Consider the following 26,551-nt stretch of genomic DNA (forward strand, 5'->3'; position numbering starts at 1 on the left):
TTAACTAGTTTCCAACTTTGAGAATATTAACTTATCAGAAAGAACAAAATAAAAAGTGAAATGAACGAATCAAGTCTAACTCAGATAGTGAATGCAGTTGTTACTGCGGCATTGGGGGTTCAGAGAAGGGAATTTGAGGAAAACTCAAAGGGTTGCAAGATCAAATAGGTAGTTGGTCAAAAGAACCGGTGGTGAATAAATTTGAAAAAATAAAAATTATCTCTGGTAGGAGATGCGAAGAATCACTTGCTGTGGTATCGCAACCTGAATTTTCAGGACAACCTGATTATTATGTTTCTTGGCGAGAGGCGGCACATAACGCATACGAAATATTTAAGAGTTACGATGGTAGCTCTCGGCATTATCAAGCTGTGACTATCCGCCGCTGCGCTATTATCATTTTTCAGCACAATCTTAAATTTTGAGGCAATTATAGCACGACTGGACTTCACATATTCTGACAAACGACCAACGTACCTAATTGAACAAGAGCTATCCACCCTAAGGCAAGGCTCCTTAAGCGTTCTGCAATTCTACGACGAGGTCGAGAAGAAACTATCTTCACTAATCAACAAGACAAAGATGTCTCACGAAAGTAATATTGCGGACGCGATTAATGAAAACTATCGCGCAAATGCTTTAGAGTCTTCATTTCCGGACTTAGGTAACCCCTGTGCCATATCCTTTTTGCATCGAAACCAAGTGACTTGCCATCCGCGTTGGCACTTGCTCAAGAGGTCGATGCAAACCACGAACGATACATATTTGCAGAATGCTTTGCGAAGAGGCCGACGTGACAAAGAAAACAAATGGCAGCCAAAGGGGTGCCAAATATGTCAACAGTCAAAACACATACGATAAGGTGAATGTGGATATGCAAAAAGCTCCCCATTTCATAAGGCAGTATAAGACTGACCGCCAATTCAATGAGCAATTCCTCCAAAGGAACGAGAACGGATATAGTCACCGACACAACTTGAGCCAGTAGCGACGAGTCGACTCACAGCCACGACAGGAACCAATGGATGTAGATCCCTCCTCATCTCGCCCACGGCAACCTACCAACCTCAGAGAGAACGAAAACGCGCAGTTTCAAAAGCCCAAGGCAACTTCTGACCGTCAGACAGGGCCAAAATTTTATAGGGTAAATCATTTGACCCAAAATAATGACAGTGAATCAAGCTAAGAATCGTATGAAGTCTTAGCGGAGTCAGTCGTTGAAGACTTGGAGGCAGAGGAACTAAATTTTTTAGGGGAGAGCCTCGCCTGCCTTGTGCTGTTAAAATATTAGGCGGGCGGAAGATAAAGTTTTTTATTGACACGGGCGTATCTAAAAATTATATTAGGCCTCTGGAGGGTCTTATAGGTATTAAGCCAATCAATAAGGAATTTAAAGTGAAATCAATACATGGATTAATAAACAAATGCAAAGTGACTTTTTTGGTGTAGTGTCAGATTTTTTTATTCTACCTAATTTAAATATGTTCGACGGAATCGTAGCTCTAGACTTACTAAATAGGGTGCACGCAAATATTAATCTAAAGGGAAACGTTATTAAGTACGCCACGCCTCAGGTAATGAAATAATTCACTTCCTCAAGGGCAATGATGACAGTCTCCAGCTGCAGACCGAATCCGTTCCAGTAACCATAAGGGATGATTTTAATACTATGTATAATACAGCGCGTGTCTGGGGTATTCGCGGATCCAAACGAGAAACTATCTTACAATGTTAACATTGTGGCTACAATCCGCACTAGGGATAACGAGCCAACATAAGTATATGCCCATATCCCTTAGGCGTAGCTGATTTCGTAAAAGCAGAGATTAGAGATCTCCTCCTAAATGGTATTATACGACCTTCGCAGTCGCCTCTTAATAATCCTATTTGGGTAGTAGACAAAGAGTACTTCGATGAAGATGGAGTAAAAAGAACGGTTTGGTAATTGACTTTCTTAAACTTAACGAAAAAACAATAGAAGATGCATACCCCGTTCCAAAATGTGTTTGGCCTAAATAATGCGCCCAGTATTTTGAAGAGGGCAATTGATGACGCCCTTAGGGAACATATTGGCTTTGTTTATATTGATGATTGAGAACTCCAATACATTGGTTTTCAGATATCAAATGGGGTGACAAAAACTTTTTCACAAAAAATTGAAGCAATCCGAAGCTTCCTGAAACCAACAACTTTAAGGGGTGTTCGGTCATTTCTAGGCATGCCAGGATACTATAGGTGTTTTGTTCGCTACTACGCTAAAATTGCAAAACCTCTAAGCAATATCCTTAGAGTCGAATATGGTAAGGTGTCCGCCTCCCAATCAAAAAAAAAATAAACAACTCATTCGACCAAGATAAAAGGAACGCGTTTATTAAACTAAAAAATATACTTATGGCAGAAGACGTTATGGTGGCTTATCCAGACTTTAGAAAAGCGAACGACCTGACCACAATGCCTCTTCACACGCCCTTGGAGCGGTACTTTCCCAGGGAGGAAGACCAATCACAATAATTTCGAGAACACTTGATAAAAAGAAGAGCATTTTGCCACTAATGAGCGGAAGCTTCTAGCCATTGTGTGGGCCCTCAAAAGCCTTACGCATTACTTGTATGGTGTCAAGGAATTAAACATTTGCACCGACCATCAACCCCTTACCTTTGCGGTGTCAGATCGCAACCCGAACCCAAAAATAAAAAAGGTGGAAAGCTCTATAAGCCAGGGAAAGATAATTTGGTAGCCGATGCTCTATCACGCCAATTTATACATTCTTTAGATCCTGAGCCCGAGTCAGATAAAGCCACTATTCATAGTGAACAATTACTTACCTACACTATGGAAATAGTCTCTAAACCGGTAAATGTCTATCGAAACCCATAAATTCTGGTATCAGGCAATCATCATTAGAAGAAGACATTTGTGCTTTTCGGAAACAAATTACGTCACTTCCTTACATTTACTGAAAATGAGACTTTGTTCAAAATGCTGCCAGAAGTATTAAAATATGATGTAGTTAATAGTATTCATTGTGAGTTACCTCTGCTAGCACAGATCCAGCATTGGCTAATAACTGCGTTCCCAAACACACAATAAATTTGTTACAGACATTTTTGACCCCAACAATAATCGCACATTAGCATAACAGAGCTCACCGTGCTTCTCAGGAAAACGTTAAGCAAATATTGCAAGATTATTTTTTGGCTAGAATTGAGAAGAAGGCCAGAGAAGTGGCAGTATTCTTCACAGAACCTCTTATGGGCAGGTGGAGAGATTTCACAGTACCATTGGAGAAATCGCTAAATACCTGAAATTGGAAACGGAGATTGAGGACACAACGGACCTCATTTTACTCGCCACAATCGAATACAATAAGAGCATTCACTCAGTAACAGGCGAGAAATCAGTGGATGTCTTCCACTCGCAGGTAGAAAAAACTGAGCAGGCCAAAAATATCGTGGAAAAAGCCCAAGAGGCAACACGAAGAATTCATAACAAGAACATTCGGTGTGGGCGATACAGTTCTCATCAAGTCAAATAAACGCCTAGGACATAAACTCACTCCCTTGTACGCCGAAGGTGTGGTCCAAGAAGAAGATTTGGGCTGCACGGTTAGGGTAAATGGTAGGATAGTTCATAAGGATAATCTGCGTTAGTTAAAGCTAATAACTATAAGTTCTCTCCTCATCTTCACCTGTCTTTCTTTATATAGACTACCAATCCTTGCGCCCTCTTTGGTTTCGAAACTTACCAACGGCAAAACTGTACACTACTCTCACTCGGACTATTTACCGACTACGGATAATGACATGGTTTTATGGGACTCCTACGGTTACACTAGGCACACAACAAATCTCACGGCCTATGCCGATTTGACGCTTGCATTTTAGCAATCGCACTGGCACAACTAGGGTTATTAAACCCGATTATTTTTGATAACCATGAAATATATTCAATTTTGAAAACCGAGTCACTCAACAAGATCACCGTAACTGATTTGTTATTAGTTTTTAAGTTTAAAGTATTTCATGAAAATAACCTTTTCCACTTCCTAGTTAAGTTTCCTAGACCTAAGCTTATCTGTATTAGGAAAACTATAGCACCTGGTGCACATAACAACAAAATGCTATAACTTCGAAATAACGCTGTAGCTGTCTACTCCCTGGACGATTGTGTTAGGACAACTATAAAACTTTCCAGGAAACTAAATATTACGACGTGCGCTCAAAAGTTGGTAGCCAGGGTTATAGCAAAATGCAGAACATCATTTGGCCAACTAGATCCTGTTCAAGAAATTGATGATGGCCTGGTCGTTAAAAACCATCACACCGCAACAGTAACACATGACAACGCTACTGTTTCACTAAAAAGATGTACTTACCAAGTAACATTTTCAAGTAAAGCTAACGTTAATGGAACGATCTACACAAATCGAAACGACATCCCAATAAGAGTAGCCGGACTTCCTTGGGCAGGACTATATAATATGTTTACCTTACTTACGACACCCAACTCTGGAAAATCGCCAACTAATGGTTTGACCAATGGTTACAAGACAAGACGAACAACAACATCATTGATCCTAATAGCATTAACTGTCATTGCCGTGTTTCTGATCCTAATAACCTCTGCTAGAAAACGGAGAAAGCAGGCTCCAATAGTAAGACTAGTGCAAAACATCACTCAGCCGCCAACAAGAGGGTCCGCGGACGTACCACACTTCGGAAGGGGGAAGAATCATAAAACTGTTTAACAATATAATGTTACGTCAAGGTTGCGCGTAGCCTGAGTCAGCGGAAGTTATCGAAATATTGTTTACAAAGTTCAATTTACGACAAAAGTTGCGCGTGGCCCGAGTCAGCATTCTTACGGCGGTAAAAACAGGAAACTGCAGTGCAGCTGGCAGCGGATGCCTTCAGGGAGTGTAGTTTGCTGAGTATTAAGCTGGTACTCATGGAAACAAGTCCATTTCCATTTGAATAAACCATTTGTAATATAATCAAAAAAGTGTTTATTTTTATTTATAATTTACATATATTTCGCACTCTTTAGTTTTGTAACACTAAAATAAGAAAAAAAAGTAAGGAAGGGCTAAGTACGGGAGTCACCGAACATTTTATACTCTCGCATGATAAAGTGATAATAATTTACATATTTTTTTATTTTGCTGTAAAATTAATTAGATTAGATCAATTTGTGTACTTTGAGTATTGAATTGTATTTTCATTTCCTAATGTATATATTATACAGAGAAGGCATCAGATGGAATTCAAAATAGCGTTATATTGGAAGAAGGCGTGGCTGTGAACCGATTTCACCCATATTTCGTACATGTCATCAGGGTGTTAAGAAAATATTATGTACCGAATTTCATTGAAATCGGTTGAGTAGTTCCTGAGATATGGTTTTTGGTCCATAAGTGGGCGGCGCCACTCTCATTTTCAATTTTTAAAAACGCCTGAGTGCAGCTTCCTTCTGTTACTTTTTCCGTAAAATTTTGTGTTTCTGACGTTTTTTGTTAGTCGGTTAACACACTTTTAGTGATTTTCAACATAACCTTTGTATGGGAGGTGGGCGTGGTTATTATCCGATTTCTTCCATTTTTGAACTGTATATGGAAATGCCTGAAGGAAACGACTCTATAGAGTTTGGTTGACATAGCTATAGTAGTTTTCGAGATATGTACAAATCTTTTCCAAAAAAATTACGTCCAAGTATGTCCCTCCCTAATGCGATCCTTTGTGCCAAATTTCACTTTAATATCTTTATTTATGGCTTAGTTATGACACTTTATAGGTTTTCGGTTTTCGCCATTTTGTGGGCGTGGCAGTGGGTGGATTTTGTCCATCTTCGAACTTAACCTTCTTATGGAGCCTAGAAATACGTGTACCAAGTTTCATCATGATATCTCAATTTTTACTCAAGTTATAGCTTGCACGGACGGACGGACAGACAGACATCCGGATTTCAACTAAACTCGTCACCCTGATCACTTTGGTATCTATAACCCTGTATCTGACTCTTTCAGTTTTAGGACTTACAAACAACCGTTATGTGAACAAAACTATAATACTCTCCTTAGCAACTTTGTTGCGAGAGTATAATAAAGAGACACAATTACACAAAAATTATTCGCGTGCTTCACCACAGGTTACTTGTAAATCAGGGGCACATAATTGAGTGTTAAATGAGAAAAATTATGCTAGTTTCTATTCTAGAAAAATTCTATTCTGAATAAAATTTATAAATATTTTCTTTATATTGTAAATCAAGCGTAAAATATTTTAAATCGACAAGAGCTATGTTGCAACTTAACCCTTTCTTTAATTTTGGAAGAAACATCAGCAGCAACATAAACAAAGGCTCGGGGAGATGTAATGGTGTTTGCTTTTATGAATAAAACGAGTGTGTTTGTTGAAAATGCGCTTGCGTTCATGAAAGAAAATGTTGTTGTTATGTGTTTTTCTATAAATTTGGGCGTCGACCATATTGACTGTTAACAATGTCTGGGGCTTTTGTGGGTTACATATTTACATTCGCATGCATATGTGTTTATAGGTTTGCGTTTGCATTATTTGATGGGTAATGTCATACACACTTATGTACTTATAGAACAATGCGCTCTATGTCTTTTTACTGCAGAGTGATGATATCGTTATTTGAATACGCGAAGGTGTGCTTATGTATATATGTACGTACGTCCATGATATGTCCTTATATATATAAGTTTTAAATGATTTTATATAAATTATGATTGTAATTTTATGTAAATATAACCATCATATGTCATATGTTAAATACTATAAGTGCTCTGCCTAACCCATAAAAAGGGAGACCTCACAATCTGCGCGAACTACCGTGGGATAAGCCTTCGCGTATTAGGTTCCGTCGAGCGTATTGTGTGAAAGATTAATGCCCACCGTCAACAAATTGATTGGACCTTATCAGTGTAACTTTAGACCTGGCAAATCAACAACCGACCAAATATTCATCATGCGCCAATTCTTGGAAAATACCCCTGAAAAGAAAAATGACACACACTACCTTTTCGTCGATTTCAAAGCTGCTTTGACAGCACGAAAAGGAGCTGCCTTTATGCCGCCCTATCTGAATGTCCCTCAAAACTAATACGGCTGTGTAAACTGACGTTGAGCAATACTAAAAGCTCCGCCAAGATCCGGAACTAACTCTACGAGCCGTTCTGTACCAAACGAGGATTCAGACAAGGCTGCTCAATCTCCTGCTGGAGAAAATAATTCGAGCTGCAGAACTTAATCCAGCAGGTACAATCTTCTATAAGAGTGTACAGCTGCTGGCGTATGCCGATGATATTAATATCATTGACCTCAACCGCGCCGTTAGTTCTGCTTTCTCTAAAATGGATAAAGAAGCAATGCAAATGGGTCAGGTAGTGAACGAGGGCAAGACGAAGTATTTGGTGTCATCAAACCAACAGGCATCGCACTCGCGACTAGGCTCCAACGTTACTGTTGGCAGTCATGTCTTCGAAGTCGTAGATAATTTCGTCTATCGGCCAACTATCTCTTGCCAACAGGTACTATGGACTGAGTAGGAAGTTGAAAAGTAACAAACCAAAACTCTCTAGGTCAATTATTATTCCCGTCTTGTTACATGGTTCAGAGGCAAGGACGATGACAACATCTGCTGAGTCGATGTTACGAGCTTTCTAGAGAAATGTTTTACGAAAGATTTATGGTTTTTCGGGCATTGGCCACGGCGAATACCGCATTCGATGGAACGATGAGCTGTATGAGATATACGACGACATTAACACAGTTCAGGAATTAAGAGACAGCGGCTACGCTGGCTAGTTCATGTCGTCTGAACGGACCAAAACGATCCAGCATTTAAATTATTCGACGCAGTATCCGCCAGGGGAATCTTTGCTTGGAATCTTAAATTGGCGTCACGTTATAGTACATTTTCAACAAAATGTAATAAAATGGACACGTGTTCATAAATATACACAAACTAATATTGATATCAATACAAATGATTGCTTATAAACATATACCCCAAAAGGCTAACATGCGTCTGTAATATCAATGCAAACTTCTGAACATAATTTCCATACAATGTTCAGCTCTCTTCACGCGCCTCTGTTAGCTTTCATCGTATTTTGTTAGCTCTTAACAATTCACACGCTTGGCTGCAGTTGGACCTTCTCTGTAATTTACGATCGCTGCAAAATACGATTTGCAAGTTCTCATTGTTTGATATCCTCTGCATCAACCTGCCACCTTTTTTTTTCTTTTGCCAACCACCACCGTCATCTCGATATACCATAGAAAATATCATTTGTATGAAAAACAATAATATTTTTATACCCTGTACAGGGTATATTAAGTTTGTCACGAAGTTTGTAACACCCAGAAGGAAGCGTCGGAGACCCTATGAAGTATATATATAAGCGATCAGTATGTTGAGCTGAATCGATTTAGCCATGTCCGTCTGCCTGTCTGTCCGTCCGTCCGTCGGTCTGTCTGTATATATACGAACTAGTCCCTCAGTTTTTAAAATATCGTTTTGAAATTCTGCAAACGTCATTTCCTTTCAAGAAACTGCTCGTTTGTCGGAACGGCCGATCGGACCACTATAACATTTAGCTGCCATACAAACTGAACGATCGGAATCAAGTTATTGTATGAAAAACTTCCACATATGACAATGTATCTTCACAAAAGTTGGCACAGGTTATTTTCTAAGATAATTTTGTATTATACGAAGAAATTGTTCAGATTGTTCAGATATATTCACGAAATTTGGTAAGAATTATTTTATAAAGCAACAATGTAATCTCTGAAAAAGTTGTTCAGATTGGTTAACCATAGCATATAGCTGCTATACAAACTGAATGATCGGAATCAAATGCTTGCATGGGAAACTTCCTCATTTGACAATATATCTTCACGAAATTTTGGTAGGAGTTATTGCTCATAGAATTAATGTAATATCGAAAGAAATTGTTTAGATCGGTTAACTATAGCATATAGCTGCCATACAAACCGAACGATCGGAATCAAGGGCTTGTATGGAAAACTTTCGCAATTGTCGTTGTATCTTCCCGAAATTTGACATGGATTACTGCTCAAGGTAATAACATAATCTCCGCAAAAATTGTTCAGATCGGATTACTATAGCATATAGCTTCCATACAAACTGGAAACTGAATTACTAAAAGAAATACACCTGTGAAGGGTATATTAGCTTCGGTGCAACCGAAGTTAACTTTTTTCTTGTTTTTATAAGATATTGTGAAACGCATATAAATGGGATCTCTCGTACACTGATTTGTTCGGCTTTTTTTATTTTCATTTTTACTTATTGTATGATTTGAAAAGAAAGTGGTGAGTATTTTCCAATAAATTAGGTCATGTTTCCTTCTTTTATCCGACTTCACGGAATATGTACATATATAGGTACATTAATGAACTATCGTAATTTAATTAGGTAGCTGGGAATTCTGGGGAATATTGTGGCATTATTACCAATAAAACCGGATTTTAATACAATACTATTAGTCCGAATAGTACATATGTATACATATATTATACTTACCAGGGGATAAATATTCTGCAATGAGGAAATGTTGTATAAAACCGAACTGTTCCAGAAACCACGAAGAGTATGTTCCACTCGAATCTGTAAAATGATTTTAAGGCAATGAATCTGTTCGAATTAAATGAACTATCAAAAACATCATCTCTGATAAAGGTACAAATATAGAAATTATTAAATGTGAGCGATATCTAAAATACCACTTTCATTATTCTATACAAATTTATTCATAGTAATAGCTTGGCTGGAAGTTATAAAACATCGTTTGTAAACACTTTCACTTCGCTAAAATTTTTCCTCTTTACAATTCTCTAGTTGAATTTGCAATTCGCAACACCAAAGCGTACAAAATACAACTTGTGCAAGAACCGAAGCCGCTCGACATTCCCAAGCGACATCGCTTCCAAGAACATCGGACGTTTTTGAGCCAAATTTTGTTCAGCGATGAGCTATGGCTCAATGGATATGTAAACAAGCAAAATTACCGCATTTCGGACAAGGAGCAACGTTAGGAGACTCAAGAGCTGCCATTTCATCCAGAAAAAAAAACGGTTTGGTGTGGTTTGGGGACCGTTTTAATCACCGCTCCTTGTTTCTTCAAAAATGATGACGATGAGAACGCATCTGTCAGTGGCGACCATTATTACATTATAATAGTTTGTCAAAAAAGTCTTGCGGTATTTTCGCTAGTTTGCGCTGAAAGCGCGTAGTTCTAGTTTTATTCGTCGCATCGGGTCATGCTATCCCTTTGAGGAAAGCTCATTTCATGCTAACTCATGTTTGATTGATTGTCGTTTCTTTTAAGTCGTTCGTGAGTTATAGCGTCGCAAACATGGAGCAAAATAAAGATAAAGTACGGCATATTTTACAGTACTACTACGATAAAGGCAAAAATGCATCTCAAGCCGCCAATAAAATTTATGCAGTTTATGGACCCGGTACAGTTTCTACTTCCACCGCACAACGATGGTTTCAACGTTTTCGCTCTGGTGTAGAGGTGGTTGAAGATGCGCCACGCTCCGGAAGGCCGGTCGTCGAAAATTGCGATAAAATCGCTGAATTGGTCGAAAGAGACCGGTATAGTAGCAGCCGTAGCATCGGTCAAGAGCTGGGCATGAGTCATCAAAAATTCATTTCAATTTCAATAAAAAAAAATTTAATAAAAATACCGCAAGACTTTTTTGACAACCCATTAATAACCTACTATTTGATGATTGGCCACCAAGATCGTGTGATATCAATTATAATAACTTCAGTTTATGAATCACAGTTTCTGCAAACACAAATGCACAAATGAGCGCTCAGCACACACCTATTAGTGGTTGTATTCTATTTGTTTGCTTAGCTACTCTCAATTAATAATGCCATACCGCGCAAATATATTTTTACTTGGTGCTTTTTATTTTTTTGAACATATGTGTTCCCTTTCTAAAGTACCTAATATTATTTTAATACATTTCCAGAGGCAACTTAGATCTTTAAAATTTAATAAAACAATTATGAAAATACCTCAATTCTTTGAATATTTTGGCAAAAAAACCAAACTGAAAAATATCACAAGTCATATATTTTTATAAGCACTTTCATTAAATGGAACTGCAATATGTTTAAAGAAAATATATATTATGGTCACAAATATCTTTTTATTTTATATATGTAGATATGTATATAAAACTGCCTTGCATATGTATGTACGTATAAAAGCCCACAACTTGAGAAAAGATTTTCCAATTGTAACTAAAATGAATTTTTACAACTGGCATCATCAACATTAACAGATTTATCACATATACTACATTGATTTGAACAAAATAGGAACAACAATATAGTATTGTGAAGTTTTAAAATGTGTTGTTTTCTTATTGAATAAAATAGATACAAGTATAACTTACATAATTTTTTCCTAACAGTGATTAGAAATTTCTACCATACAAAGGTAAATAAAAACAAATATTAATGCGAAACTCTAAAACCTACAAGATATTTTTACCTCTTTTTGTTCACACAACTTTACAATCCGATATGAAGTAAATGTCCTCTCTTTAATTTGTGTACAGTGTCAGTATTGCCGCAACTATTCTGCGATGAACATCAAGTTTTGTAGCAATGTAATTGATTTTAATGCCCTTGGTTCCGTAAGCTAATATTCCCCTCACCTATCCCCCGTTTGCATTTTGCTTCAACAAATTTTTTTATTTCCTAGCGGTACAATAATAAAATATTTTCTAATTTTTATTTTTTTATTTCACTATTTGTTCGTAAAACTGTGTAATTATTTTTTTGAAATTTATCTTCTAAGTATTCTAATTATTTTTTAATAATCTGCTTCAAAACTTTCGCACGACCGACACGCCCAACTTTGCTTCGATTAATGAGTTTTAACATGATTGATTATGACATAACCATTATGTTATTATTCCCCGAATTTAAATTGATCAAAAAGGTGAGTATTTTAAAGTTGTTTTTGTGTATTTAACTTTTTAAATGATGTTTTTAAATTATGGCTGGAAGGGTTTAGGATTACGATTTCCCGAAATACACCTGGAATGTCCGGTCTCTTAATTGGGAAGGTGCCGCTAATCAGCTGGTTGATGTCTTCGTAAAAGTAAAGGTTCACAACACCGCCAATGTGATGGATGGGACAAGGACTGAGAGTAGTAGATCCTTGTAGCATTTACTACAGTGGCCATATAAAGCAGTGAAAATTCTGTGTGGGATTCGCGATGGAAGAAAGACGATATCAAAATCGTGCTTGGCGATTTTAACGCCAGGGTAGACAAGGAAGGTATCTGCCTAACTCGCAAAGTTACAATCAACCACATCACAACAATTCTCGAAAATTTTACGAACAGCGGCGACTAATGGAAGATTTCAAGACTGGAGCATACTCTTGTAGAACCCCTAGAGGTGATCTTGTGCCCAATGCCCAAAGCATACTAAAAGTTGGAAAGAATACTTCTCCAGCCTGCTGAGTGCAGTGGAAACATAACGCCAGGAGAAGGCGAACCCGATTCCTCAATCGATGACGATGGAGCAAACGTTCCACTATTCTACCATCAGGAAGCTCGAATAGCAATTACCCGTCTGAATAACAACAAAGCGGTAGGGGCCGATGGATTGCTGTTAAAAAAGCTTTGATTTTAGTATACCCACAAAACAAATACGGCTGTGTAAACTGACCTTGAACAATATCAAAAGCTCCGCCGGGATCCGGAACTACCTCTACGAGCCGTTCTATACCAAACGAGGTTTCAGACAAGCCAAGTCCCTTTCGTGCGACTTCTTCAACCTTCTTCTGGAGAAAATAATTCGAGCTACAGAACTAAGCCCAGAAAGTATACTCTTCTAAGAGTGAACTGCTGCTGGCGTATGCTGATGATATTGATATCATTGGCCTTAATAACCGTGCCGTTAGTTCTGCTTTCTCCAGAATGCATAAGGCAGTGAAGGAAATGGGTCTGGTGGTGAAAGAGCTCAAGACGTCGTCTCCCTCGCGACTAGGCACCCACGTCACTGTTGACAGTCATAACTTCGAAGTTGTAGATAATTTGGTCTATTTAAAAACCAGCATCAACGCCAACAACAACATCAGCATCGAAATCCAACGCAGAATATCTCTTGCCAACAGGTGCTACTTCGGACTAAGTAGGCAATTGAGAAGTAAAGTCCTTTATCGACGAGTAAAAAGAATAATCTATAAGTCACTCATTATTCCCGTCCTGTTATATGGACGCTGATAACAAGTGATGAGTCGACGTTACGAGTTTTCTAGACAAAGGTTTTACGAAAGATTTATAGTTTTTTGCGCATTGGCCACGGTGAATACCGCATTCGATTAAAAGATGAGCTGTATGAATCAAACGACGACATGGACGCTGGCTAGGTCATGTCGTCCGAACGGACAAAACGCTCCTGCACTGAAAGTATTTCACGCATTATCCGCCGGCAAAAGTAGAAGAATATGAAGGCTTTCACTCTTTTGGAAAAACCAGTTGATGAAAGGCCTGGCTTCGCTTGGAATCTCAATTGGCGCCAAGCAACGGAAAGGAGAAGAGGCTTTGGTCTAAACGTTAAGTGCCTAATCTAGTGAAATGCGATCATCGGGTAGACGTTCTCACACCAACTCATTATTTTAAAATTGTCCTTTTCGGTTTAGCTTTAATTACAAACTTCTAATTTAGGGATGATTTTAATTAAATTTTCGTTGTTGTTAAGTAGCAACAGGTGGCGCAAAAATAACCTTCCGACGTTTTTTTGGAAAATGAAAAACTTTTTTTAAAAAATTAAAAACTTTGATTGTAGATTATTTTTATTTGGTCTTTTAAATTTAGATATATCAAGCTGCGAATACGACTTCATGTAAATGGCTGCCGTCAAAGTAGATTGCCATTTGAGCCGTTTTTATGGCATTTTCCATCACTTTGGCTAGAACTTCCGACGATGGGTCCTTACATTTTTGACGGATATTGTCTTTAAGAGCTGCAAGCCCCACAAAAAGAAGACAGGAGCGGTCAAATCAGGCGATCTTGCTGGCCAGTGCCAAATCGCCAAAACGGGAGATTAGGCGCCCGGGAAATGCATCCTTCAGCATATCGGTTGTGGCACGCAGTGTAGCGTACCATTATTTATTTACGTGTATTTCGCATGTGTTAACTATACAAATGTCAAAACAGAACTAACATTAGAGATCAATTGCAAAACTTATAGCATCTTCTGATAGGAGGATAACTTTTGCGCCACACGATATATAAAAATTAGTGCCACTTCTCGTTGTAATTTTATGACCTAGGAACGAGCTCACCTATCCAACTCACATGTTTTTGCTATTTTTTAGATGGTTTCTTATGTGGAGTTTACACAAAATCGGTTGAGCGGTTCTTCGTTTATCCTATTTTTTGTAACAAATGAATTTAATAAATGTTAGTGGGCATTTTTGTGTCAAATTGAATTTTTTTTAAGATTGAGCTGTCAAATTGTTATGTTGTTATGTCATTCATGCGGTCATTTCATTGCGGAAGTGCTTCTATTAAAGCAATTTATCAGCGATAATTATTGCTTCGCGTTTATATTTATATACTCTTTCATCCAGTTGCTACAGAGTATTAGTGTTTTGTTCACCTAAGGGTTGTACTTTAAACTAAGCGATATAAATATAGGGTTAAGGGTTATATATGTATATCTATATATTTATGTATATATATATATATATAAACGATCAGGATAACGAGAAAAGTTGAAATCCGGTTGACTGTCTGTCTATCCGTCCGCCCGTCTGTCCGTGCAAGCTGTAACTTGAGTAGAAATTGAGATATATGAAACTTGTTGTGTGGATTCCTTAGTACAAAAAAATATTCGAGTTCGTAAATGGGCGTAAACGGACCACTGCCACGCCCACAAATCGCCAATAACCGAGAACACTGAATGCGAATCTTATAAGAGAAGAAAATCGGAGGGTAAGCCAGCTCACTCCCCATATAACAGTATTTTTAAAAATTACTAAAAGCCCGATAAATCAATAACTAAATGCCGGAGTGAAAATTAGACGATGGGCGTGGTCCCCACTTTTTAGAGAAATCCCATATCTCGGGATCCCACTGACCGATTTCGACAAAATTTGATACGTGGCATTTTTTAATATTTTTATGTCACGTTGTGAAATGAGCGACATCGGACCATAACCACGCCTACTTCCCATATAGCACAACTTTAAATTCCACTTGATTCGTTCAGTTTCCAATACACAAATCAAGAAGCATTAGTATAACGGGATGGAGTTTTGCACGAATATCGAATATTTAGACCCCAGTGCCTATATGTATTTGACTTTAGATCGGAAATGTCGGTCAGTGTGTGATATATACAACTGAAATTAAGGGACTAATCCATTTTTTATAATGGTATATCTGTGTGTAAAAAATGGGTTGCATCGGACCAATATTTCCCTCAGCCCCCATAAACTTAATATAAAGATTTTCGAATTTTAGGGATACTTTGTACCGCATTAAATCGGCCAATTTGTGAGTTATCCTAATGAAAATACAAGTTGCGTTCCAGAGTAAACAGGAATCTAGCGCGCCCTGGTGGCGCCATCTATATACCGACCAGTGCGTCAGAATCTGCTATCTTTATCGATTGTCCAGCAAGAATTTCATGACATTTCATTGATTGGAAGTGAAGTTATTGCGTTTTAAGTGTCAGTGTGTTTATGTTTTTGGTGCGAAAATGAGCTTCGAACAAAGAGCCAACATTAAATTTTGTTTTAAAAATGATAAAACTTTTACCGAAACGTTTCGATTGATGAAACAAGTTTATGGCGATGATTGCCTATCCCCTAGCAAAGTGCAAGAGTTGTTTCAACGTTTTCAAAGTCGTGTGGACATAAATGACGATCAACATGTGGGTCAATCAAAATCTGTGATCATCGGAAATTCCATCGAATCTGTGCGTTCATCAAAAATCAGCCGAAATTATTATTGAAATTCATGGAAATGCAATTGAACATCTCAAAAACATGGATTTATCGCATTTTGACTGAACATTTGTACTTACGAAATGTGTGTGCACGGTTTGTTCCGCACAAATTGACTGACGACCAAAAATTTCTCAGAATTCAACATTCGAAGGACTGATTATTTGACGAAAAATCACATTTTAACAATTAATCATTCCTCGTATTCACCTGATATGGCACCGTGCGACTTCTTCCATTTCGGAAAAATGCATTTTCCCATGAGAGGAAAGCGTTATGCTGACGTCGAGGCCATTCAAAAGGCTTGCACCGGCATACTGGCGGCCATACCGGCCAATGAGCTGAAATACTCGTTTAACATGCTTTTGGACCGTGCAAAATCTGTATTGAAGCAGAAGGAGACTATGTGGAATAAAATAAATTGATTTGCCGAAAAACCCATTTGTTATGTTTTATTTTTAAGCCCTGCTTACTTTGGAACACACCTTGTTTCATTGATAGCAGTGTATCTTTGTGCTGAAAATAGATATATTTGAGCGGAAACTTGGCCTAATCCCTATATAACTAATATCATTATTTTAGAACACCCAGCTCATTTCAATCTATGTGATTGGTTTTACACCTTAAAGTATTTCCCTGGCTTTGATTCTTGTAAGTTGCAAGAGAGTATAACGTTCGATTGCACCCGAACGTAGGCCCTCCTTACTTGTTAAACATATTGTTGAGTGCATTCATCCAAACGTGGAGTCTTGAATAGTTCAAATTTATACCAGTCCCGGATTCAGGAAATGTCTCCTATTTCTAATATAGTAAGGCAACAGAAATATAATCCAGAAATTTTCCATTATAATTCAGAAACAAAATTATAGACCGTTTCCAAGTTTGAATATAATAAACAATGCTAAGATACCACTGTAGTTACAAATTGTAGCAACGCATGCTCCGTGACTGAAAGTGCTAAATTTGAAACGACGAGGCTTGATAGAGGACTTGAAAAAGATGTTGCATTCGAATGATATATTCTCCACGGTTTATCCTCCAAGTTTTCTAACATAGAAAAGGCAAAAGCTGACAGCCAAAATCATGGTGCGTCGAGCATTCTGACATTTTAGGGCGTGTTTTTACAGTGGAAACTTATCTTGAAGAAACAACAATATGAACACCAATAAACACTGAAATGATAAGTACTTATGTTTTTTTTGCATGCACTGTTAGGAAAAGCCCATGTTATCTTCAAAGTAACTTGCGATATCCAATTGTAAGACGCTAGAAACAAAACAATGATAATTTTACACTTAATTTGCAGTACCGCCTTCATCTATTTCGTCGTACTTCATCCCTGGAAAAAAGAGAAAAAGATGAAAACGTTTTGCATGGTTCATTTCCAGCAGCATCACAACTCAAGTATCATGACTGAAGCAGACAGTTCCTTTCAGCAGGAGAAGACGAAGAATTTGCCAGTGACAGTCAGTGACGTACCTTTACCTCGAATATCTCAACTCATTTCCAAATTTCTGTTGTTGAAGTGAACGTAGGCATATAATTATTTAGGGCCGAGTATTGACGATCACGTGAAAAAGCTTCTCCTCGAAAATCCCTGGGTTCCACCTGAAGATTACACATTCCCTTTTTTACGAGAAATGTTTGTGGTAAAGAAATAAGAAAGTATGCCTCCAGGAAACATTTAAGTGTTACGTGGGTTACAGGTTTCAAAAAATTAAATTTTTTTTATTGTCTTATTAACTTATACATAGGTAATGTATTATGTACGATGTATAGACCATTGCTTTAAACTTTCAAGTAGATCCGAATAATAGTTTCAGAGATACAGACCTGAGAACTTTTGGTCCTAGCTAAGTGCGCCGTCTTTAAGCGCGTTTTTCTCGTGTGTTTTCGAGGTCGGGTGGCAAGATTGCTTGAGAACTACTCAACCGACTAACTTTAAGAAATTAGTAGGGACAAAAAGCGTTTTAGAACTTCTCGCCTAAAATACTTATCATGAGAATGAATGGCAGCGGGAAAAGCAACGATAATCATCGCAGCCGTGTGCAAATTTGAATTCATATTTGGGATCTTTCACCTATGTGATATTCTATCTCTATCTAGGATATCTCTAACTAAGATACGCTGTATGTAACGTTCTGAAATCTAAGGCAACTAGCTAAGGAATTATTCGATCCATTTATGCAAATTCGAAAATAATTGTGGCAGAACTGAAAGTCGACGAAGAAAAACCAAGAATCCGCGGCCGACAAACAAACCGCGAAAGTTTCGGTGTGAAAACTTGCGAAGAATACTACAGAATCTGAGTGTATGTACATTTATCATTTCAAGACGCGCTTTTCTAGGGAAGTATTGAATGGATTTCAACTGAGTTTGCTGCTTCCAGAAAAAGTATGTGCTTTGAAAGCCAAACAAATGGAAAATTTTATTGAGTGCTTCATAGATAGATTCAAATGACAACGTCATTATTTGAACAAAGGTGAACTTTATCACTGGCAGTGAAATTGGAGGCAGAAGCGAAAGTTAAGAGACAACAAGTTACCGACTACTGCATTAGAAACGCTGAAGAACTGCGTTAAATACCTATACCCCATAGTTCATCGTTTTTTTTTGCATATTCTGCACCCTTCTCTCTTCTTTTGGCTCTTGTAGATGGCTTTGATAATTTCAGAATTTTATTCGCTTTACCTGCAGTGTATTCTAGGTGGTCCTTTAATATTAGCCTTGAGTCTACTATTCCTCCCAGATATTTTAGGTGTGGCTGTGAATGAATCTCTACGGTGAGAGATATACTTTTCTCCACTTTTTTTGTACTTATGAGCAAGACTTTTGTTTTTGCTCAGCCAGTTCTAAGCTCATTGAGGAGAACCATTGGCGCAGACCGTTTATGCTCTCATTGCATTTGCTCTGGAGGTCATCGAGATGTTTCGCCACAATAAGGTCGTCTGCCTATGCAACTAATTTAATAGCTTTCGGTTGGGGTCTCCGTAGCACCCCATCACACATTATGTTCCATAGAAGGGGGCCTAGTACCAATCCTTGCAGTACTCCACTCGAAATAGACTAACTCTTGTCTGTTTTCAAAGTAACTAATAACAATTTCCATAAGATATTGAGAAGCGCGTATGTCATAATGAACCTTGATTATGTTTGCCAACTTTGCTGAGTTGAAGGCATTCTTCACATCCACACGCACGCATATGTGTGCGCTGATCACAATATTTTTTTTTTCGCCTTTCCATCGCTTGCCACTTACTGCGCATTTCGCAGTGTCAACGATATCGTATAATGCGTCAATTCTTCCGGCTATGGCCAATATATCTTCTTCACTAATGAGGAGTGGTGGCTCTACGACTTCGGTTTGAGGCTTAGCATAAGAAATAATGAGTTGTTTCGGAAACAAAGTTTCGACGACATTTCTCATAAAGGATGCGCTTTTGTGTCTTATTTTTGAATTTTGGCATACAGATTTTGTAGCTGTTCCCCAGGAGTCTTCGTTTGCTTCCTCACAGAGTTTTTCAAAACACTTCTTTTTACTGCGGCCAATGGCTGACTTCAGAAGCTTCTTCTGACTTTTAAATACTTTTCTCAAATTGCTTTAATTTTCTTCACGTTGATTATGTTGTAGGCGGCGTCTAGCTGAATTATAGAGCTTTCTTAGTCCAGCTATTTCTTCATTCTACTAATACGCTGGCTTCCGGTTGTTGTGATGTATTGTGATTGTACGCAGATACCAAGTATATGGCTTCTTCGCCTTGTATAATTGCTGAACTCCATCTAAAATTTTGTTTCTAGATTCGTTTTTGGCATGTGCCCCTGCTGCGGTGTTTCGTCCTTCCGGCATATGAGACTTCAGCAATAATAGGCGTGTGGTCACTATTTGTAAATATGTCCGCCACCGCCCACTTAATGCGCTTGATAAAAGCGTCGTTGGCAAACATGAGGTCGATTATGGAGCCTTTGTTTTCCTTTTGAAAAGTATTTTGTGTGCCGCTATTCAAGATCGTAACCACGATGGTTTGTGCGCCTACTACTCCAAGCGGTCGAACACATATACATAATTTGTGATTTGCCTCTGGTTTCTAGCGCAAGTTCCAGAAGGAAGTCTCCAAAACCTTTAACTGAAATAAATGCCGGTTTGAAGTCATCAGTTTTTTGGAGATGTATACAAAAATTTTCACAATTATAGAAATTTTGATTGGTCGAAAGAGCGCGCCATTTTAGCACCGAGGAATAGCATTGATAGCCATTAATTTTCAAATTCAAGCCAAACTGCCAGGTGTAGTATTTTTTTTATTTTTATAAATCAATTGCTAGTGTTATGAATCAAGATGAGGCAATGAATTATCCAATTGAATTTTTAAATTCATCGGAACTGGCTGGTATGCCACCGCACTGCTTGATTCTTGGTTGGTCCTTTGATTATATTATTGCGAAATATTAATCCACCAAAACTGTGTTATGGCACCATATTGGCAGAGAAAAAGTTATTGCCAAATTTAATTGAAGATACGATATTCACTTCTTAATCAAAAGGTGAAGTATGTTTAAACGATTACGACGATTCCAATATCTTGTGCGTTTATCATTTGCTTTTTTACTATTTCACTTTATACGTAGCGAAGCACATTCCGGGCCATTAGTTAAAATATTGTAAATAAGATTTTCCTGCCCATAATCATCGTTGATAACTATATGTCGACAGTGAGCGTGAATAATTTTTTTTAATTTCCCTCAAAAAGAGTCAAAAATGTTTGAGGTCTTTTTTTATTCGCTGCCTAAATGTTATATTTTGTTGTTGGGAGTTTTATTGCAACATTTGGGTAAAGGCGGCTAAACAATTTTATATATTGTGAGCCATCTTCACACACACACATATGTATTGAATTGTACACCTAAAAACCACGGTGTTGCACACTTTCAACACTTTTCCAACAAAGCCATTACGGAATGAAATGACAAATGACCGAATAAAATCAGATACACTTGATTTTAATAATGGAATCTCCATATTAAAGAGGAAAATTCAACTCCTCAGAAAATTAATGAATAATCTCCGCAAAATAATTACAATAAAAAGTGATGATATCAAACTTTTGAAATTTGTGTGTCTTGAAATGCTCAATTTTCACACAAAGTACTTGACAAACATTTATCTTGAAATTGAAAAATTGTACTTTGAAATAACAGCAGAGTATTTAAAAATCTTAAACTCTGCTCGAAATTACTTATAGTTCCCTTCAGTGTGATATGCTGTTAGAAGTTTTTCCATAGAAGAAGAACCCGAATTTTTTTACCGCTTTCGCTCGGAGTTAAAAAATATTACAAAAGTTCCAATCTTTTATATATCTTCTGAAACTAAGAACAGTCAAGAGAAGTAAAGGGGAAGACAGAAAAAAAATGAAGTTGAAGAAGAATCCCTTAAAGAATTTCATGAAGCTTCAATAATTGAGGAAAAACCAACTGAATTGGTACCTTGGCATTTATCTCTTTCGGCAGGCTCACATTTTGGAGAAATGTGGGAAAGTGAAGTCCGTTTGAAGATAAGGATGAACCTGAAATAATCGACCACATTTTAGAAGATGATACTGAAGCATATGGGAAGAATGAGGAAGTTCAAATTTTGCAAACTATTGAAAGCAGCCAATAAGTATAGCTCGAGAAACTATTAAAATGCAGAAACAAGCGGATGATGACTCGAATGATTCTGCAACCACAACCAAAGGGAAAAGACCTTAACGTGGTGCTGGTGGTAGAGGAAATAAATACACACCAACGACTGTAGCAATATTGGGTACAAAAGTCAAGGAATGGAAGCATCGATATTGCAAACAGAAAAGGAAGACCAAATTAAAAAAAAATTAAGTTTAAGTATTAAACACCTACAGTCCACTCATTTTATATAATTACCTTCTTTCCGTCGGCAATAAGTTCAAATATCTTTGAACATGCTTATCATTGATAATGCTGTGACGTAAATTACAAAAATAATATACAATATCAGACACATAAATATATAAAAACACATATAGTCCACTAAATACATACATATGTACATAAATAGACACATGCATTTACATGCAATGCGCATCCAATAGAAAAAAAACAAGAAAAAACGTTAACTTCGGCTGCACCCTTCACAGGTCACTTTTAGTAACTATGTGTTTAAGTAAATCTAAAGACGTAACCGGCCAGTGGTTTTTTAGCCAAGTTATTTGCAAAAAACATTAAGATTATCTAATAAAGAAAATTTGATTAAATTGATCTTTCAGACGTTTATAGTTATTTAAAATTTTAGGAAGATTTATTATTAACATAAACTTAATGGAAAAAATTATAATATTTATATATTATTACATATATGTATATCATGTATATATTTACAGTTTGCTTTATAAAAACACCGAGCAAATATAATATATATTTATATAATAACTAGAGGACCCGTCCACGCTTCGCTGTGGTTGATACATAGATAATACTACTACTACCATCTATACGATTTCTATTAGTTGCATTATAACTATTCGTTAATAAGATATAGCATTTTTCTGAAGCAACTTGTGTTACTTTACAAAAAAATGGATCATAAAGCATTTCGTGTAATAATAAAGCATTGCTTTTTGGGGAACCGAGGACAATGATGCTCTAAAGAGGAGAAAGCTCTATACAAAGTGGTTGCCTCGCAAGTTCATAATCCAACAGAACAACGAATAACTAATTTTGAGAAGTGTTTGAAATAAAACCGAATTTTTGCGTCGGTGTGTGACAATAGAAACATAGCTCCATCATTTCTCACTGGAGTTCAACCGACAGTCATTCTAGTGGACTGCACATGGTGAACCGGTTTTCAGGCGTGGAAAGACGAAAAAATCGGCTGGATTACTGAGCCAGTTATAATCTATTTCACTGCGTATTTGGTTGCAGTTCTTTTCTACTATTCCAAATACTTAGCAATTGTATTAGTTTTGAGGAAGAATCTGTTTAAAATTGTACGCATACATATATTCAAGGAAAGGAGGATGATTTGAAATATAATCTTTATATTTATGAGTTGAATTAAATTTTGACAAAAAGAGATAAAATGTATCCTATGTCCTTACCCTGGTTCTAAGCTACCTTCCCACCAATTTTCAGTTAAATCGATTCAGCCGTTCTTGAGTTATAAATGGTGTAACTAACACAACTTTCTATGTATGTATAAGTATTTAGCCGGAATAAAAAAAGTATGCGACCGAAATCGAATGATTCAAATATTTGACAAATAAAAATATTGAAAAACAAAACAAACAAAAATTGAAAAAAAAAATTTGTATGGAAAAATGTTACTTTTTGGTAATTTTCCAATTTCCCTTAACATTTAAGAGGATGCAAAATAGATTTTGTCCGATTCTCCACCCCAGCCGATATGCACGCTAAGATTCACGAAAAGCGGTCGAGCGGTTTCAGAGGAGTTCAATAACGTACACCGTGACACGAGAATTTTATATATTAGATATATGTATTTCTATAATACATATTTATGGCATATAAATTACATTACTCATATCCATGACTTACACCTAATGTTAGTATACTAAGTTATATAAATATTTAATCTAACATATATCTACATATGTAACATACATACATATCTATTTCTAAAACTTAAAAATATTCCGTCATGATCACTATATGGTGTTTCATATGTGATACATGAGGTCATTGCTGGACTCATGTTTGTCCATACCCAATCTATTGCTGTTTGTTGTTTTGTTGTGGCGGCGTTGTCCAATGTAAATTTAAATCCCTACTGTTGTAATCGAGCCTCTAAATCGTCAGTTGCTATGAGGCGACATATGTTAAAGTCTCCAAGGACTACTGATGGTCATTTATCTGACGGATATTATTTACCACTTGCTCTCTAAATTCTGGCAGTCTATACGTGGGGTTCCTGTACACAAGTGATAAAGAAACTGTCGAATTGTTTACGTTTAATAGTTGGTAAACGCTTGCTGAATTGTGACGTTAATAGAGAATGATTCTTTTGATAGATATTTGCACCGATCTTGTTTAGAGTATATTATAAGGCCGTTGGCCGGGCGTTGACGGGCTGACCTTGTTTCTCCATCAAGGCGTGCAATAACATTATAGCTCTCTATTGGAAATTCTTCTTGAGATAAAGCCCAAGCCTCAGCAAAGCACAAAATATCAACAGAACAAACCAGTTTATCTGATCTGATATCCGCAATATGATTGTTTAGACTCCTTACATTTTGGTAATAAATATCCAGGCGTTGTTCCGATTTTTCGGCTAAAAATCTGCAGCATGTAGTCAACGCACCTTCTGTCTAATCTATTAAGTTGAGTTTTAATGGGATCCTGCTGTCCAAATGAGTTCGGAGGAGACAATTTCCCGGTTATATGTATATAATCCATTGGCATTTGTGGCTCTTCTTTATCCTACATATAAAGCTGGCTTGCTAACTCTACCCTCTAGATCAGTGGTTCCCAAACTTATTTTGTCTACCGCCCACTTTGAGAATAAATATTTTTTTAGCGCCCCCATATTTTCACCTATTTAAAAACCACTATAACTTCAAATTAATTATTGTGACCTATGTATGTATATTACCGGAGAATTCTAAACGAAACTTTTACTATAACCAGCAACTTGAAACGTAAGCGCAGTAGGTAACATACAACGGCGCTTAGGTCTCAAGTTAATTCTTACGGGCTCCACCTGCCAATAAGAATGATTATTGAAACACAACTTTATAGTATTAAAACAGAGAATATTTTATTAAAAATAAAACTAAAATAATCGATCCCTATATAAAAACTAATATGAAGGATGAATCTGATGCTGTTTAATAATTTTGTTAATATCAGGTTCCAATTTACTCAAGAATAGTCGCAAGTCGTCACGTTCGGTAACAAGCAAACGATTTTTATTTTTAGTAAGCAGTGTTGTCACAGCACTAAATCCACGTTCACACAAATATGACGATGGGAGTGCTATCAAGAATCGTTGAACGATTGACCACAATCCAGGGTGCGAGATCGGATTTTGTAGCCAAAATTCTTGATAACCATTTTTGAACTTGATTTTTATTTGCTCGTTTGTTGTCAATTCTATAAGTTCTTCTTCCAGCTGAGGTGACATTGCTGTGTTGACATTTGAAAACGGATCCAACACCCAGTCTGGTATTTCCAAGTTCAAAATGTCCTGGTATCGTTCGGTGAAGTCAATGTGGATGTTTTCCAAATGTTGGCAGTAGGCAAACAACTCGTCGTTTTTGCATGATACTGACAAATTCGGAAAATTGTGAAACTCACGTCTGCTCAGATTCTTTTTGTGTAGAAGCAGTTTGGCTGCGAAAGCAGCAACGACGTTTTTTGTTTTAATTAAATTTAGTTTATCGCCTTGCAGCTGGAGATTCATGTCGTTGAACAATTTATACAGGTCTGTCATGTAAGCTATATCATTCTTTGATGTTGTGAGCTTGTCTTGAAATTCTGTATCTTTAGTTTCCAAGAACTCTATAACAGAGTCAAACAGGTTGTAGAATCGAGTCAGACAATTGTCTCTTGATAGCCAACGAACTTCAGTATGAAACAACAAACGATTGAAATCCTCGTCATTAGTAACACAAAACTGATGAAATAATCTATCATTCAAAGAGCTGTTGCGGATTTTATTGACTGCTTTGATGACATATTGCAGTGATTGAAATAGTTTATCACTTAAGTTTCTAGCAACTTAATGTTGTCTATGAATAACGCAATGTACACCAAGGACATCTGGAATTTTATTTTTTAAGTACGCTATGAAGCCTTTATGGCACCCTGTCATAGCCGGAGCGCCATCCGTAGCAACTGAAATAATATTTTTCAAAGGAATTTCTTTCTCATCGCAAAACTTTTCCAATATATTGATTATGGTTTCGCCTTTTGTATCGGTCTCTAAATTTCTATCCTCACATATTTTCTCATCTTTAATAAAACTCACGTAAGACAACAACAATGCTTCATTAGTTGGTAAAGTGGACTCATCCAGCTGAATTGAAAATTGACTTGACCTCAGGTGATCGTACAATGATTCTTCAATGTTTTCAGCCATTTCATCAATTCGTCTTTGCAGAGAATTATTACTCAAAGGAATTTTTCGGATAATATCTGCGGCCGGTTTATGAAGCACGGTAGTTATTACTTCATTTATTGCTGGCAATATTAACTCTTTTGCGATGTTATGTGGTTTGCCTTTTTGAGCAATTAACAAAGAGATATTGTACGAAGCTCGAAGTCCGTCGTCATCTTGCTTAGCAGCCGCCGAATATAATATAGATAGAATAGAAGATGCTTCTTCTCTAGGTCTTGAAAATATGCTACATTCTTGTCTCTCTTATCTGGATACATTTTATTCAAATGATCTTGCAGTCTTGAAGGCTTCATTGTTTTTAGACTTAGAAGACACAAAGGCGAGGATGGGATTGTGGGGTTTTCAATGAATCCGAATTTAATATA

The 26,551-nt window shown here is 37.0% G+C and overlaps 1 protein-coding gene across 15 annotated transcripts in view; it reads right to left on the reverse strand.

Annotated features, from left to right (window-relative positions):
- LOC126764541 (endothelin-converting enzyme 2) overlaps window positions 1–26,551 on the reverse strand; it is a 1,258,369-nt gene that overhangs the window by 707,924 nt on the left and 523,894 nt on the right. For 13 of the 15 annotated variants that reach the window (XR_007668060.1, XR_007668059.1, XM_050482233.1 and 10 more), the window contains one exon: window positions 9,574–9,684. The exons of 1 other annotated variant lie outside the window; for it this stretch is intronic. Coding sequence is in view for 12 of the 14 variants with exons in the window: in XM_050482233.1 (XP_050338190.1) it covers window positions 9,574–9,684 (111 nt within the window). In the remaining 2 variants the exon portion in view is untranslated. The remainder of the gene's footprint in view (window positions 1–9,573; window positions 9,685–26,551) is intronic. One more of the 15 variants, XM_050482226.1, reaches the window with a different exon arrangement.

Source organism: Bactrocera neohumeralis, unplaced genomic scaffold (genome assembly GCF_024586455.1).
Source record: "Bactrocera neohumeralis isolate Rockhampton unplaced genomic scaffold, APGP_CSIRO_Bneo_wtdbg2-racon-allhic-juicebox.fasta_v2 cluster09, whole genome shotgun sequence".
Lineage (NCBI taxonomy): Eukaryota > Metazoa > Arthropoda > Insecta > Diptera > Tephritidae > Bactrocera > Bactrocera neohumeralis.